This window comes from Gallinula chloropus (genome assembly GCF_964237585.1).
Source record: "Gallinula chloropus genome assembly, chromosome: 6".
Lineage (NCBI taxonomy): Eukaryota > Metazoa > Chordata > Aves > Gruiformes > Rallidae > Gallinula > Gallinula chloropus.
Window position 1 is genome coordinate 28,377,968 of NC_140091.1, and position 15,279 is coordinate 28,393,246.

General features: G+C 40.7%; 1 protein-coding gene across 1 annotated transcript; it reads right to left on the reverse strand.

Moving 5' to 3' along the window:
• Nucleotides 1-11,785, reverse strand: ZBTB41 (zinc finger and BTB domain containing 41; the record flags this gene model as incomplete). The annotated part of the gene is made up of 10 exons (XM_084266082.1): nucleotides 1-644; nucleotides 1,399-1,487; nucleotides 2,481-2,586; nucleotides 3,937-4,043; nucleotides 4,532-4,627; nucleotides 6,396-6,525; nucleotides 7,208-7,355; nucleotides 8,715-8,784; nucleotides 9,520-9,727; nucleotides 10,663-11,785. 10 exons carry the CDS (start codon nucleotides 11,783-11,785, stop codon nucleotides 1-3), a joined length of 2,721 nt encoding a protein of 906 aa, XP_084122208.1.
• Between the last annotated feature and the right edge of the window lie 3,494 nt (nucleotides 11,786-15,279).

Here is a 15,279-nt window from a genome sequence, read left to right on the forward strand (position 1 = left end):
TCATGAGTGTTCATTGTTTGAAATATTCTGTACAGTAGGAGCCGGATCAAGCCCCAGTAAAGTTCCAAGATATGACTGGTCTCTAGGATCCAGCATCTGCTCAGGCCTTACAGGATGAACAATATTTGCAGGCTGTGGAGTAAGAGTGTATTTCTCCAGAAAGGACAGATCTGTTGCTCGCTGATAATCTGCCTGCTCGGGCTGCGGAGGAAGAATGCCGTGCGGCTGAGCCGTATGCTGCACTAGGTCAGCCTGCGGGTCGGACATCTGAACTGGCACCAGCGTCACGGGCACACACACCTCTGGAGATACATTCTGCAGCAAAGTTTTGGCTTCCGACTGATATGCTTTGGACTGTTCCACATACTGTTTAGCGTCAGCTTGGTAAACTTTGTCATCAGAGGCGTACTGCACCGGCAAGGAGACCAGCTTTTCCTCTGAAGAAGATGTCAATGCCTCTTCTGCGGCCTTTGATCCATGAACGTGATCGATATGGTATTTCAGCTTGTCTTTTCGTTTAAATGTCGCATTGCAGTGTTGGCAATTAAAAGGGCGAGCATCTGAATGAATAACCATGTGCTTTGTTAAAGTCTTCTTAATTCTAAAAGACTGATTACAGATTTGACATTTGTAGGGTTTCTCCCCTGTAAAGACAGAAGATTTGTTATTCTGAGTAAAACCGTGTCACATATAAATATGCAAAAACATACATGGGTTATGCCATAGACACCTAGCATAAAGCAATTTCACAGACAACGAAAAGCGTATGTTTAGCATCAATTTTGGAGTCAAGGGAGCATTAGTAGTTTGTTTAGAAGTTATATTTGCCCACTCCTTACAATTCTGTCGATACTTGTGATTTCTGTCAGGTACACACAAAGGGAATGAGAATATAAACAGAATAAAAAAAGAACAGTCTTTAAACTGCTATACTAGTATTAAAGGAGCTCAATTTGTATTTAATAAACCTTTCTAAAGGGCGATGATTTCCCTAAACATAATGCAGGAAAACCGAAGTCAAACACGTTCCAAAAGGGATTTCAAATTCCCATCTAGATTACAACTCTACATGTAGTATTCACTGGACCACAGAAATGAACAGGAGGTCTGGATCAGTTCAGCAAGAACATACACCACTTGCCTAAAGGAAGAGGTATATAGAGCACACCACAACCCCGCAGTGAGGATTATCAATATTTCAACTGAAGCATTCAGAAGGAAGCATTCAGGAGTGACCAACATTTGAGAAAGAAGCAGGAAGCAGCAAGACATTCTATTCTCTTGTCCCAAATGCTCAACAACCATAGTGAATTAATTAATTCTATCAATACTGATGTATTAAAAAAGAACGCATCCCTAAGCATTTTGGGGTTTCCTAGGGGGTTATTCTATTTTTACCTGAATGTGTCCTAAAATGCATTTCCAAACTTGATTTCCCTTTAAAAACTTTCTTACAGACTTCACACTGGTGAAATGTTGCTTTGTATCTTTAAAGAAGAAAAGACATTTCATGTTAGATACTGGGTTTTAAGTCCACTAACAACAAAGCTATGTACGTGGTCTTTTCTGAAATCTTTAATTGCAAAATAGCTGAATATCAAAGGTCCCAAATTTGCCCACTTACATTCATATTTCCTGGCATCTGCGTACCAACCAGGTCAATTAGACTGTTTTTGATATTCAGTTTTATTCTCTGCTGGGTTTGGCGCTTAGTACTCAAAAGTAAAAAAGCCACTAAAACTCCTTTTCTGACTCCCCAAATATACTTAAGTAACAGGTCTCACCCAACACTCACAAGAGGCTTTTGTTTTGACAGAATTATGTCATAAAGTACTAAGAATGGTTTAGACTACTGGTTATCAAGAAAAACCAAAGAGAATAAGCAGACAATGTACTATGCTTTCAACACAGACACATCTATAATAGCTTCTACGTAATGCTAATGAGTACAAGTAGTTAAAACACAACTTGAAAAACAACTAGGTCTCAGTTTAGTTGACAGTCTCTGAAAAGCTTATCTTTGGAGCCCGAGAATTTAAAAACCCTATCGCTTTCTCAATTTATAGACATAACGTGGGTTTCTTACCTATTTTCAGAGCCACTAATCTGCTAGCAGCTTCTAAAACACCTAAGATCATTCTCGCAGTGCTTAAAGGATGTCTAATAATTCAGTCTTAGCTAGAACTGCAATGATGATAATACAGCATGCCATCAATTTAGAACAACACTGAGACAGCTAAAATTAAAATTTGATCCTCTGTTACGTTTCTATTTTATTTACTTAATTATGTTACAAAGAAAACACCTTGCTTTAAATTGAAGGTAGTTTTCTGACATCCACTTCAAACCTAATGATATCTCTATCAAGAGTAAGGTAACAGGCCTGACAGAACACTACTAGAATTCTTCATGAACACTCAAGCCCCTCAGTCAGTTACAGTACAGGAGTATTTGCGCAGGTATAAAGCCACCACACTTACTTCTGCCAAACTTTTTCTCCTAAATGAACACTTTTATAATGAACAGTAAGGTGATCTCTACGGCCAAAACATTTTCCGCATTCCTCACACTGATGTGCTTTTTCACCTAGAAGGGCAAAAGGCAGTAAATCTCAGTTAAATCTTCGGGAAGACACCTTACTCAGAGAAGGATTCTCTGTTACGAAAGAACAAAATTCAGGCAGGAGGTTGGTTCTATCAGTCAGGATTTTTACCACTTGCCGAGTATGACTATAACCAACTATTAGTCGTTTCTCAAAAGAAGTTCATGTTCATAAGATAAGGGGCACTTCCCCAAACACCCACTGTACAAAGGGGCAAAGCAAATGGCCAGGAATCTACTCTCTCCATTATGACCCGAAATGCGCTATCTTCAATAACCCAGGGGCTTTAAGAGAAGCTTATTTAAGCATATCCATAATTTTTAGCTACTGACTTTTACAACTTAAAATTAAATCACAGTATTTATATTTTTAATTATCCTGTTTTACATAGTTACCTTTTTCTTTTATGCTGCTGTTTAAAAGTATCTTGATTCTTTTTAGTCATCTTGAGATCTTCCACAAAGTGGCAGAATATTTCTTCTCATGTAAGTAGGAGGAGTGTGGACAGTCAAAGAATGTAACTTTCTAGAGGGGGGAAAAGCAAATAGAGTAGAAAAGAGGATTTTTTTTGTTGTTGTTGTAATTGAGTTTTCAAAGATTTCTTTGTTTTATAGCAGACATTATGATTTCAAACACCTAAAAAGAAGCTGTCCTTCAAAAATAAAGGCTCAGTAAGTTCAGACTCTGATCACTTTCATATTTTCATGCTGCTTAGAAAGTATGTTGCCTCCTAGGCGGCCACATTCACTTGGGAGCCTGTTCTGAAAAAGGAAAAGTCCCTAGTGGACCTTCACTCTTCCTACACATTTGATAACCTTCCTACTCTCAATACGACAGATTTTGTTTTCCTTTTTCTTCCTGATCATCCCCATTTGGCTGTTCTCAGGGTTGATTCCCACTACCTTCCTTCCTCTCCCACAGCAGAAACTTCAGAAATACCCATTTGCTGTTCTTAAGTTAAAGTGATCAGTGTACAAACTTTGAGACTGTGACAGCTTCTTCTGTGTTTTGGTAATGTTTCATACAATTGCTATTAAAAAAAAGAAATCTGAACTCATTAAAAAAATCCTCCTTTTTCACTTTTGCTTTTTTTTTTATTATTATATTTAAAGCAATTCACTGTTACATGTTTTTGACTGTCCCTTGGCTTGCTTTCTATGTTAGCATGGAGGAAATGCCTGGCTTTAAAACCTTGACAACTTTTAAGATTAACCCTACTTTTGTAGACCTTAAAAATAGTGAGAGGAATTTTTACCAGGTCTAAATTTATTTTTTTAGTTTGATCTTATTTCACAATATTTATTTCAAAGCCAATTTTCGAAGAAAATGCCTACCTGAGTGTATTTTTTTGTGTTTTGTCAGATGGTCATGACGAATAAATGTTTTCCCACATTCTTCACATTCGTATCTCTTGTCATCATGGTGGACTCTTAGATGAAGTCTGCATATTTACAGTCATAGATATAACCATACAATACAATTTTATTAACATAATCCATACTGCTAATTCAGTGCAAAATGCCAGAAAACAAGACTTGAATGCTTCATGCAAGTATCAGGAAGTAACTTTCAGTTCAAGTATGCTTAAAGTGCTTTTAGAAAGCAAGAGAGAAGAGAGATAAACTCTCGTATCTGCCATAAAAGACCCTGCTAAGTTGAAGTGCACTGCTTGTTTTCTTTTTGAATAACAAAAATGCCAAAGTTTTAGAGGTACAGAAAGTTAGCTTTGCCTCATCTGTGTTTAGAACATTAACATCTTGTATTTTAAATGTCTTCTCACAGGTTATTAATATACTTTCAATATTTAAGCATATTTAAAGCATTTACTAATGCTATCAGTCATACATTATCAAGAATTACATTGATATCATGAATGCATATACAAGACCAAATAAGCAATTTAGCAGCTTATTTAATAAAAATCTGTACCTGTAAGAACTTCCATGACGAAAACTCTGCCCACAAATACTGCAAAGATGAGGCTTCTCTCCACTGTGAATCCTCAGATGTTCTTTTAAAGTTGTTCTGTTAAAGGCAGTAAAATTTAATTTTTACCATGTCACTGCCACTTTAGAGTGAAAGACTATCAATTTCTCCATCTCTTTAACTATGATAGATCACAGTTTATCTAAATAACTGCACCAATTTATTCAGACACACATACAGAGAGATTTGAAGGCAGTATGGCAATGTATCTACTATTTATTGAACCACCCATTCTAGAAAAAAAATGTAAGCAAAGAAACAAAACATCATCCCAACACATATTTGGGCAACATACACTAAAGAAAACATCAACACCGACACTCTTTTCTATATAATAATTTCCTTATTACTACATGTAAAGAAGCTAGAGCTTTGAAGTCAAACGTGAAGAAGATTTAGATCACAGACTTAACTCTGCACAGGGTGTATTTAAAAACATAAACTTATACAGACATATATATATACACACACACACACACACACAGTTATATAAGTCTACTTTCCCTATCTCCTTTCCAACGTAAGAAAAAAAAATAATAAAGTGCATGCAGATGAAAATTCCTCTCCACGAAAGGAATCAGACAGTAAAATTTACTGTATACACAGCTGCTAAGTATGTGTACAAAACAGAAGGGAAAATTCTTGGATCTCCTTTCAGTATAAAAATAGTTTCTCCTTTCAGTATAAAAATAATTTCTCAAAGAGAACTTTTATGCTTCACACAAAAATTTTCATCTTTTCTAATGACAGTAACAAGATTTAAATATTCAACTGCCTTCCATAACGTAAATGAAACAAATTTGTGAACATAGAGACTTTGTTAATCAGAAATTCTTCCTGCAATTCAAAGTAAGCTTTGTGGAATTATTGGTACTTTATAGCTTGTTTATTAACTATTTCATTATTGCATTGGTACATTTTATTTTAACACACACATACCCTGTGGACCAAGCTACTAGAAAACACACACCACCAACAAAACCCATCAGGGACAAATCTTCCTCTTAAAACAGTTCCAGCAGTCTTGCCACTCATTGGAAGATTAAAAATGAAGAAAACATACTGCAGATCTTTTAATATTCCCCAAATAGAACATAACTAGAACCTGAGTCATGGTTATTGAGATGAAGATGTATTCCATCAAAATAATACCAACATTTAAAAAAAAACCCTGTAAGGGTTATTGTTTTAGAACCTAAACATAAGTCACCATTTAGAAAACTTACAAGATCTCCTTTATAGAGCAGTGCAAGACACCTGCACTGAACCCATGTTAACAACTGTTTAAAATTCACATTTTTCCCCCTCATATATATAGAATGGAAATTTTCCATACTAGACTTTATTAGCCAACTTCTACAGTTTCTACTTTTCAGAGCATTATACTAAGGGGTTTTTTCTCCATTCAGAGAAGCAGCAGCAAAGATTATCAATATTATTCCAGCTTCCACAAAACCATCTTTGCAGAAGTCAGATTTCTTCTTAGTCATTCTTACCACTGATTCTCCTCTTCCTATCATCATCAGTATAATTAAAAAAACAACTATAGCAAAAAACTCTTTCCCAAAGAAATGCAAGATGTTCTTGCACAACACAAGACCCTGAAGTGAACGAGAAGCAAAAGCTTTCTTAACATAGTTCCACCTCATAACTAGTTACCTACAGTTGTCACCATTGATTTTATAATACACTATCCTCTGAAATAGTCTCATTTATGTTAAAATGTCAAAACTAAAGTATATTTGGAATCAAACAAAGCACACTAGGTATTTCTCTGTTCTGCTGAAGTGCTCCATGCAGTACTTACCGCTCCCTGACGGATTTTCCACAGATGAAACATGTCCATTTCCTCTTTCCTCCATGAGTACATTCTATATGGCGTTTCAGATTTCCTGTATCGTTAAACTGGCGGCCACAAATGTCACAAGGAAAAGGCCCTACAAAGAGGCACATACATGGTGTTAGTATGAACTGTCAGTTAAGGCAAGCAAGATGCACAGACTCCTTACTTGTGAAAACCCTGGTCAATTTACAAAGCAAGTTCTCTCTAACAGATGATTAACATTTAGAACAGTCAGCATACTTTCATTAGACTGTGCACTTTTTGCTTCACTAAGTTATTTCTAATACTTGGTATTTTGGCAAGTTTCATGGCTGTAAAGCAAAAACTAAGAATTAATAGAAAAAAAAATAAGTTCACCATTCCTATTACCAATCTAGTTCCTACCCAGAAGAAATAATTAGCAGTAATTAGAAAAGTCTTTGGAGTATGCTTCAGGAAGAAAGAAAAAAGTCTTCAGAAAACTTCACAAGGACTCTGACTCCATAGCTGAGAACCAATTTGATGCAAAAAAGTTTTAAAAGAAAATGAACTTTAATTCTTCTTCCCCAAAAATTTTCATTTATTTTGGAACAGCACAGTGCTTCAAAAAGACAGCTGGACAGAAATGTAAAAGAACAACCAATGAAAATTACCCCAAATTAACTTCCCCACAAAACTGGAAGAGTGAGAACTGGAAAAAGAGGTGGGGTGGAAATCAGACTGATCAGGACATACAATGGTGGAGGAAGGTTTTACTTGAAATCTATTGTTTACATGTCAGAAGGAGGTTTCTATACCGAGATGGAACTTTTCTTGATGCTTCAGTCTTGCAAATCGGGATTTAAAGTGCTCTTCACAGTAGGTACACTTAAAGGGTTTATCCTGAGAGTGAAGGATCATATGTTCTTCTAAATGAGGTCTTCGAGTGAAAGATTTCTTACAAATCTAAAATGATAATACACTTTGTCAAAGATACATCAGTTATAACCTGGTTTTTTCCTACTCATAAACTCTAACAGTTGAGTTCATTTGCTCTCTGCAGCAGTGTAAGATTAGACATGTATTATTCAAAAGCATACTCGATCCCAATTGGCAGTCAACATTAAGAAAAAAAAAAATCTGTATTCCACATAAAGTTTATTAGATTGCCCTATATAAATTAGGATGATGATCCATGGCACCTTAAACTAAACTACTGGCAACTCCAGCATACAGTTAGCTGTTCCCCCCTTTTTTCTACTGTCTCCAGCCCTTACCAGACTCTCTTCCTACAATGTTTCAAAAGTAACTCAGCAGAAAGTAACCCAACAGGTGAAAACACCCAAACCAAACCAACAACAAAAAATACTCAAAACATTTTAGAGACACAGAACTTTTGGAAAGCTAAAATTCTGTACAAGGGCACTCCATGCACTCGTAACCAGACCCCCTCCAGCTTTACTGTAGGTCTCCTCCGGCACTCGCAGGCTGCTATTAGGTCTCCCTGGACCCTTCTGTTCTCCGGGATGAACAAGCCCAACTCTCTCAGCCTCACTTCATGGCAGAGTGGTGGTGCTACATTCCTCTGGTCATCAGCATGGCCTCCTCTAGACTTGCTCCAACAGTTACATGTCTTTCCTGTACTGGGGGGCCCAGAGCTGGTCTCCAGGTGAGGTCTTACAAGAACTGAGTAGAGGGGCAGAATCACCTCCCTCGATGCGCTGCTGGTCACACAGCTTTCAATGCAGCCCAGGATACAGCCAGCAATCTGGGCTGCAAGGACACATTGCTGGCTCATGTCCAGCTTTTCATTCACCATCAGCCCCAAGTCCTTCCCCTCAGGGCTGCTCTCAACACCTTCATCCCTCAGCCTGTACTGGTACTGGATATGCAGCTAAATGAGAAAGTGTTTCATATTTTATAGTTTCCTCAATACTGAGGAAGCCTTCCAAAGAAGTATACTTTACAGTCAGCATTTGATGAGCATAATTACAAGGGGAGCAAATACTGACTTTTAAAAGCATTCATAACATGCAAGTCTAACAATCTGTAAATTTATATATTTTAACAGTAGAAAAAGCTGATGACATAAAAAAAACAGTTCCTTCTACTATTTTAGAATCCAATTAGGTATTACCTACTCGGTCACATACATCCTGTGTACATACAGAATGGCATTCAGTCTTTAAATCAGGACATAAAGAGGAAATTTATACCATCACTTACAAAACTTACTGATATGTCACAGAAAAACACAGTATATTTTCACTTTTCAAGTCACAAAACAGCATCTATATATAAAAAAAAGACTGACATATCACTTACATCACATTTCCAACCTTCACTCTTTGTCTTCTTAATAGAAAGAAATTCTTGTACGTTCTCTGGATGAAACCTAAGAGAAAGATAGAAGATGAAAGCAGTTACAACTTTCGAAGACGAAGATCACCCAAATACTAAATATTTGTTTCTAAACTTTGTGTTGTGAAAGTTGATTGCCAAACCAGCAGCACAGAATACTGATCATTAAATAATTCTAAAGGGAGAAGTAACTGGCAGGCAGTATTGACTGTAGACTCCTGTATGACAACTGGTAAGACAGAGGACAGTTTTAATGGTAATGCTTTACAGACATCCACAATGAAAGAAAAGAAAAAAGCATTATGCAAGTAACAATACCTTATAATTAGACCTATCATAAACATCATATTCACCTAAAAGAATCTTCAGATAAATGGTTTATCCATCTACTATCATTAACAGCATAGCAACAACATTAAAACCAAAGAAGGTATTTTATTCTTCCTCCTAATTGAAAGCAACACAGACAAGTACTGTGTTCTGACTGACAGGTCAGTCTGACTTCTAGCTAGTCTGAGAACTTATAGTGAAAACACAGGGTAGAACTCCCACAGAGCCCCTACTGCTATTTAGTCAGTCCCTATGCACAGGGCAGGTTATGGCAGGTTAGCTGATACTGCCAATCCCCGTGTCCTCGGAAAAGATGCTCATCTGAAAAAAAGTGACAGAAATAATGCAGAAAATGCTGTATACACACATGCATTTGCCTTCACTTTTGAACAGAAAAAACCAATTCTTCAGAAACACAAGACAAATTGCCCATACTTGCCTTTTCACATGCTTTGCTAAAGTCTTTTTGCTTGCATGTAGCTTATTGCAGTAGGGACATTTGTGCTCCTTTTTATGAAAGTCAGTATCACTGGAGTGTTTCTTCCTGTGCACTGTCAGGTTGGACTTTGTTGAATAGCGCTGATGACATATGTCACACTCGAAGGGTTTCTCACCCGTGTGTACACGTGTATGGCTCTCATATTTGCCTATAAAACAATAGCAGCAAGAAAATAGTTAGTATCAACAGTATCAGGTATCACCTATGATACACACGTTTGGGGTTTCTTCTGTAACATCTCTCTCAAATGTTATCAAGATCTAAGTACCTTCCACACACATCTACACCACTGAAAACTGCATGGTGATCACACACGCATTTGATCAAAGGTTTCTCCACACACTTTCATCTTCACTATTTTTAAGCTAGAGAGTAAAAATAAAAGGGCTCTGTATGACTGTTAAATCTGTATGAGGGTTACAAGTCCATCTTGTTCAACTCTAGAGCATACTTTGTTCTAAAGTACTGAAAGTTGTCCTGCGAGTCTTTCATTACACTGATTGTGAAGCACCTTTTCAGAACAGGGAACAGCCTTGCAGCAAACTGGCATTTTTAAGGTATATTCAGATAACAAAACACTGAATGAATGATACAGACCCTTGAAGTGATCTGTATTTGGGACCCAACATACGACCATGAACAAAAACATTACTTTCCTATGTCTTTCACACCGCCTGTATTACCTGTTCAATTTGCCCGTGTTTTTGAGGTAAGAACTCAGTCCTACACCAAGGATTTACCTACCCAGAGCCAACAGCAAGCTCCCTGCTTTGTACGAGATAATTCTTTTCTCTGTAGAATATGCATCATACTTCTGGGAGTTAGATAAAGAAAAACAAAGTGCTACAGCTCACAAATTTAAAATACAAAAGTCATTTGTCTACAGTAATACAAGCTTATAAAGAAATACTTTCAGTATCACTTAATGCAATTTCTTCTGTAATTTTTGAGCACAAAACTAGAATTTTAAGTCATGAAAGGAGAAATGGGCTTCAAATGTGTACAAAAAGCTCCGTTTGTTCCCCATACAAACCACACCACCATATGGTACGAAGGAAAGAGACCAACCCAACTAGCTCTTACCTATTCGATCAAATTTTTTGTCACACTTGGGACACTGCAGTAGTTTTTTGCTACTGCTTTGAATGATGACTGGAGCTAAGCCTTCAGGAATATTTCCCACTGAATCAACTGCCTCAGAACCCTCTTCAGTATCATTCTGTTCTTTTTCACTTTGTTCTTCAGACTCAGAATCTTCACCTGACATTTCCTCTTCCTGTCCCTCTTCATCAGCGTTGCATTCACTTTCGCTGTCTTCAAATTCACTTCTATCAGACGTTTCTTTGTCAGAACTGACTTTTTCCAAATGGCTGTCAGAGACATCACCACTTTCATTGTCACTGTTATCAAATTTCGCAGGACACTTACGGTTTCTCATAGAACGTCTAGTGGAGAAGTCGGCCTTCTCAACCATTTTTAACCCATGCTTTCTTTCCAGTGAAAGGGATCCGTGGGTTTTAACCAAATGGTTTTCCAAGGACTTCTTGTAACAGAAACTTCGACCACAAAAAGTGCACTGATGACTATTTAATAGTTTACCTGTCAGCTCACTGAGTGTTTCTACTGGTGTAGGTGCATCAGTCACCACATCAGTCTGTATGCTGGAAACACTCTCGTTATTTAGTAACTTCACTGCGTCTATGATATCTAAAAATTTTGCTGCTTCCAGAACTAATGGAATTTCATTTTTATATACAAAGAACTCAGAGGTGTAGAGAAACTCAAGCAAATGCTGAAAGACAGAATGAGTTACGTGATCTAAAGTGACGACATCAGTGCTTGGATTTTTGCTCAAACAGGCATGGAAATAGCTGCTCCCAACAGCCACGACAACTTTGTGAGCGCTGAATTCTTTTCCTTCTACAATTATGAGTAAATCACAAAACGATGGATGCTTCTGTCTATCATCATTTAAGTATTTAAGTAGATTTTTGTTATACTGCAGTGAGCTTAGGAGCTTTCTTTGTTCTGATGACGGTGAAAGTTCTTGGGGAGATTCAAGTGGATCTCCAGGAGCTATTTTGACAGACTTTGAGACAATTTCTTGTGCACAGTCAACTACAAGAATTTGTTCTGAACTATCTTTCTCATGGCCCAGATGAACCTTTTCATTTAGATTTGCAGCGAGCCGTCTCCTTTTCTTCATTGCAGAAGAGCAACTCTAAGATCAGGAGCTTCATAGGTGATTAGCAGAAAGATTCTTGTGAAGTACTTGAAGTGCTCCCAACCTTGAGAAAAATACATAACAGGAATTTCATTATCTGCAAAGAATTATGATAAAAAATACTCTTAGCACTTAACCCTGAGGTCTTTTTTTCAATTAATGCTTTCTGCGCTTCACTCTTAGTCTTACCTACTCTGCATTCCTTAGGCTTACACTAAGTTACCACAATCCCATCGCTTCCACTTCCAGGCCGCGGCATAACGGGGCTCGAGGCGCTCCGACACCGCCTATTATTAGACTGGGGCCGGCTCTGCTGCTCTTCTAGCCGCCCAGCGCCTGCGGAACGCCTCGGGATGGGCGTGCACCGCTGTTCGTACTCCGAGGCACCTTCGCTCCCCGTTCACCCCCAACGCGACAGGCAAGCAGCCCTCCTGCACTGTCCGGAGAGCGCCCGGCGCCTCGGGCCAGCTCGGAGACCCGCCCGGCGCGGGCCCCTGCCCACGCCTGCCACCGCCAAGGGCCAAGCCCGCGGCTGGGCTCCCGCCTCTCACGGCCCGGGCCGCGGGCGGTGCCTTTGTCCCAGCGTCAGGACGCCCGCGGCGGAGGCGAGGCCAGGCCAGGGGAGACCCTGTGGCACCGCGTTCAGGGGCAGAGGGCGCCGCGGACCTGCCCCCCTCACCGAGGCGGCCGCGATGGGCCTCACGCGGCCCCACCGCCCCTACCGAGCGGGACATAAAATGGCGGCGCCCCCCCCCACGCCCTTCCCTTCCCGGCTCCAACGCCACCCCACCCCCCGCTGCCCCGGCGGGGTGGCCTCACGCACCTGGGCGGCGCCGGGCGCTCCCCGGGGCCCGCTCGGCCGCTAAACGCCGCTGCACCCCGCACCCACAACCGCTTCCGCCGCTTCCGGGTCCCGGCGCCGCGCGCAGCCTCACTCCGTGCGCCAGCGTGAGGGTACAGCGCGACTCTTCTGAGCAGGCGCGGCGCGGCGCGGCGCCCGGCGCACACCCCGCCCTGCCCCGCCCGTGCCTGCCTTCCCCCGGCGGGGCGGGCTGGGAGCCCCAGCGCGGGGCTGGCGGGTCGCGTCTGTGCGCGCCCGGGTCGCTGTCGGCGGGGCGGAGCCGGGAACCCGCGGAGAACGACAGACATAGCGCGGCCTGCGAGGGAGGAGCCACTCGTGTCCGTGACCGGCGTGTATGAGCGCCCGGTACCCGTGGTCTCCGCAGAGGTTCGGGGCGGGCAGCGGGGCAAGTTCGCCTGAAGCCTCCTCAGCGCCCGAGGGTCCTGTGTCAAAGCGGGGAATTCTGTGCTGAGACAGGAGCCCGTTACGGAGCACGGAGAACTTGCCAGCTGCCAGCAGTTCTCCGCGGTACTCGCAGTCTGCGGGTGCCTCCTGCTGGAACACTCGGAAGGGTTTGACCCAGACCCGTGCAGCGCTTCCAGGGCCCGTGCTCCCCGCAGGGCCGGCGCAGGGTGCAGCCCCTCAGCGTGCCGGAGGCACTCCTCCCGTGCGCTACATTTCTTGGGCTTCCAGAGGTGCCTAATTGCTAGTGACAGTGCGACACCGAAAAGGGGTTTGTTATTCCCAGAGCTTTAAAGAACTGCTGTGTTAATGCAGTTCCTTCTTTCAGCTGTTGCTTCTGAGGTGAAGCCACGGCATCGCTATGGAGTAACAGAACAATCTGCCTTACTACGGTTTGCTTGCACCGAAGGCAAAAATCTCCCTGTCCTTGGGGTGTCTGAACTTTTAGGACGTTTTTTGTGCTCGCCCAACTTTCATTTCTATCGAGTTAAGCTGTACCTAAACCTTCTCTATTTTGATGTTGTGTGGAAGGAGTTCTGAGACCAACACGCTGTCAGGTTTAAGCTGAGCCATACACTTTGCTCTAATCTGAAATACCATGTATTAGCCAGGTATCTGGCTCCCTGGGTCTCACTGTTTCCATAGCAAGTATCTTCTGGTTGGAAGTAGAAAGCTACATGCTTTATGAGTTTCCACAAGTGAAATAAGTAAAGAAGATGCAACCTGGATGCGAACTGTTGCCAGCGAGTGTAACCAAGCCAGGAAACAGCGCCATGGCACAGGCCTAGGACTTGCTTAGTTGTCACTAGACTGGGGTGGGATTCAGGGGATTTTCAGTCTGTACCTACTAGATTGCCACAGACAGGAATTTTTCCATACCTGTTCTGGGGTTTGGAAAAAGTCATGCAGGTATGCAACAAACCTTTTTTTTGTTTTGTTTTTGTTTTGTTTTTTTTTTTTGTTCCTAGCCTGCGATGTTGTATCTCTGCATATCCTCAGGAGATGCTTCAAATGCAGAAAGTTGAATTGCTGGCAGAAGCCATTTATTCCCATTTAAAACCAAACCTAGTGCCTGCCTCTCCCTAGATGTAAATGAGTGAACAATTACGGCCAAAAATATTCTGAGCGTAATTACTTCCATCAGCAGTTGGTATGCAGTCTCCCCACAAAGAAGGTTGAAGTTGTACCTCTGCATTACAGCATGGACTCGTCCAGGCAACATTTGCTTCCCCCTGAGCTTTAAAAAGTAACTGTGCTGTTGGGTTTGTTGTGTTTGTTTTGTTTGTTTTTTTTTCCTCAAGCTAACTACCTGTGTTTTTTATTTATTTGTTGGTGATATTCTTTACGCTGCCATGAGTACTATGTGGGTTGTTCCTGGCAGTCTACAAAGCATCTACATCTACCCTAATTGCCAGAGACTACAAGTTCAGCAGGCATTTTGAGTTAGTGCAAGCCTCAGTAACACTTTTTCTCTTTCGCTGTTTTGTTACATGAAGGTTTCAGTTCAAAGACAAAATATACAATGCTAAGTGATCCATTACCACAGCTGGCACTGCTACAATAATTAGGCTCTGGAAACAAAATGTCCTTGAACTCTCAGGCCATTATCGTTCTTTCCGCATCAAGTCTTTTAAGTGGCACAGGCAAAATTTAACTACAGTAATCCTTTTTGTTCCAATGCTTATTCATGCTAAATTTTCTTGCCAGTTAACAGAATATCAGTCACATAAATTAAAAAAAATAGCTGATTTTTACATTAATTAGAGTGAGATGGGATCAATCAAGGAATAAGCGTTTGCTCCCATGTGAAACTGTACATAATTTGCCCATGCAGCTATTTAGATTTGTCCAAGGAAAGAGTAGACTTATCCAATAAATATTCTTGAAATGTTGGGAATTAAGTACCAGTTTGTGCAGTCAGGTTTGGTGTTGGAGGAGGATGTTTCATCTCGAAATAATTGTTTGCCAGCTCAAAATAGTCACTTCTGAGACATAGTGAAACTAGAAATGACAGATATTTGAATCAAATACAGTCTACACAATGAGCAGATAGGAAGTCAACTCTGATGTTAAGCACTTTGCTGCCAACCAAACAAAAATAAAATTGCATAAAAATAACAAAGATCTGGCTGAGCAATTCCATTTTATTCTATTCCTGGTATGTTATTTAACA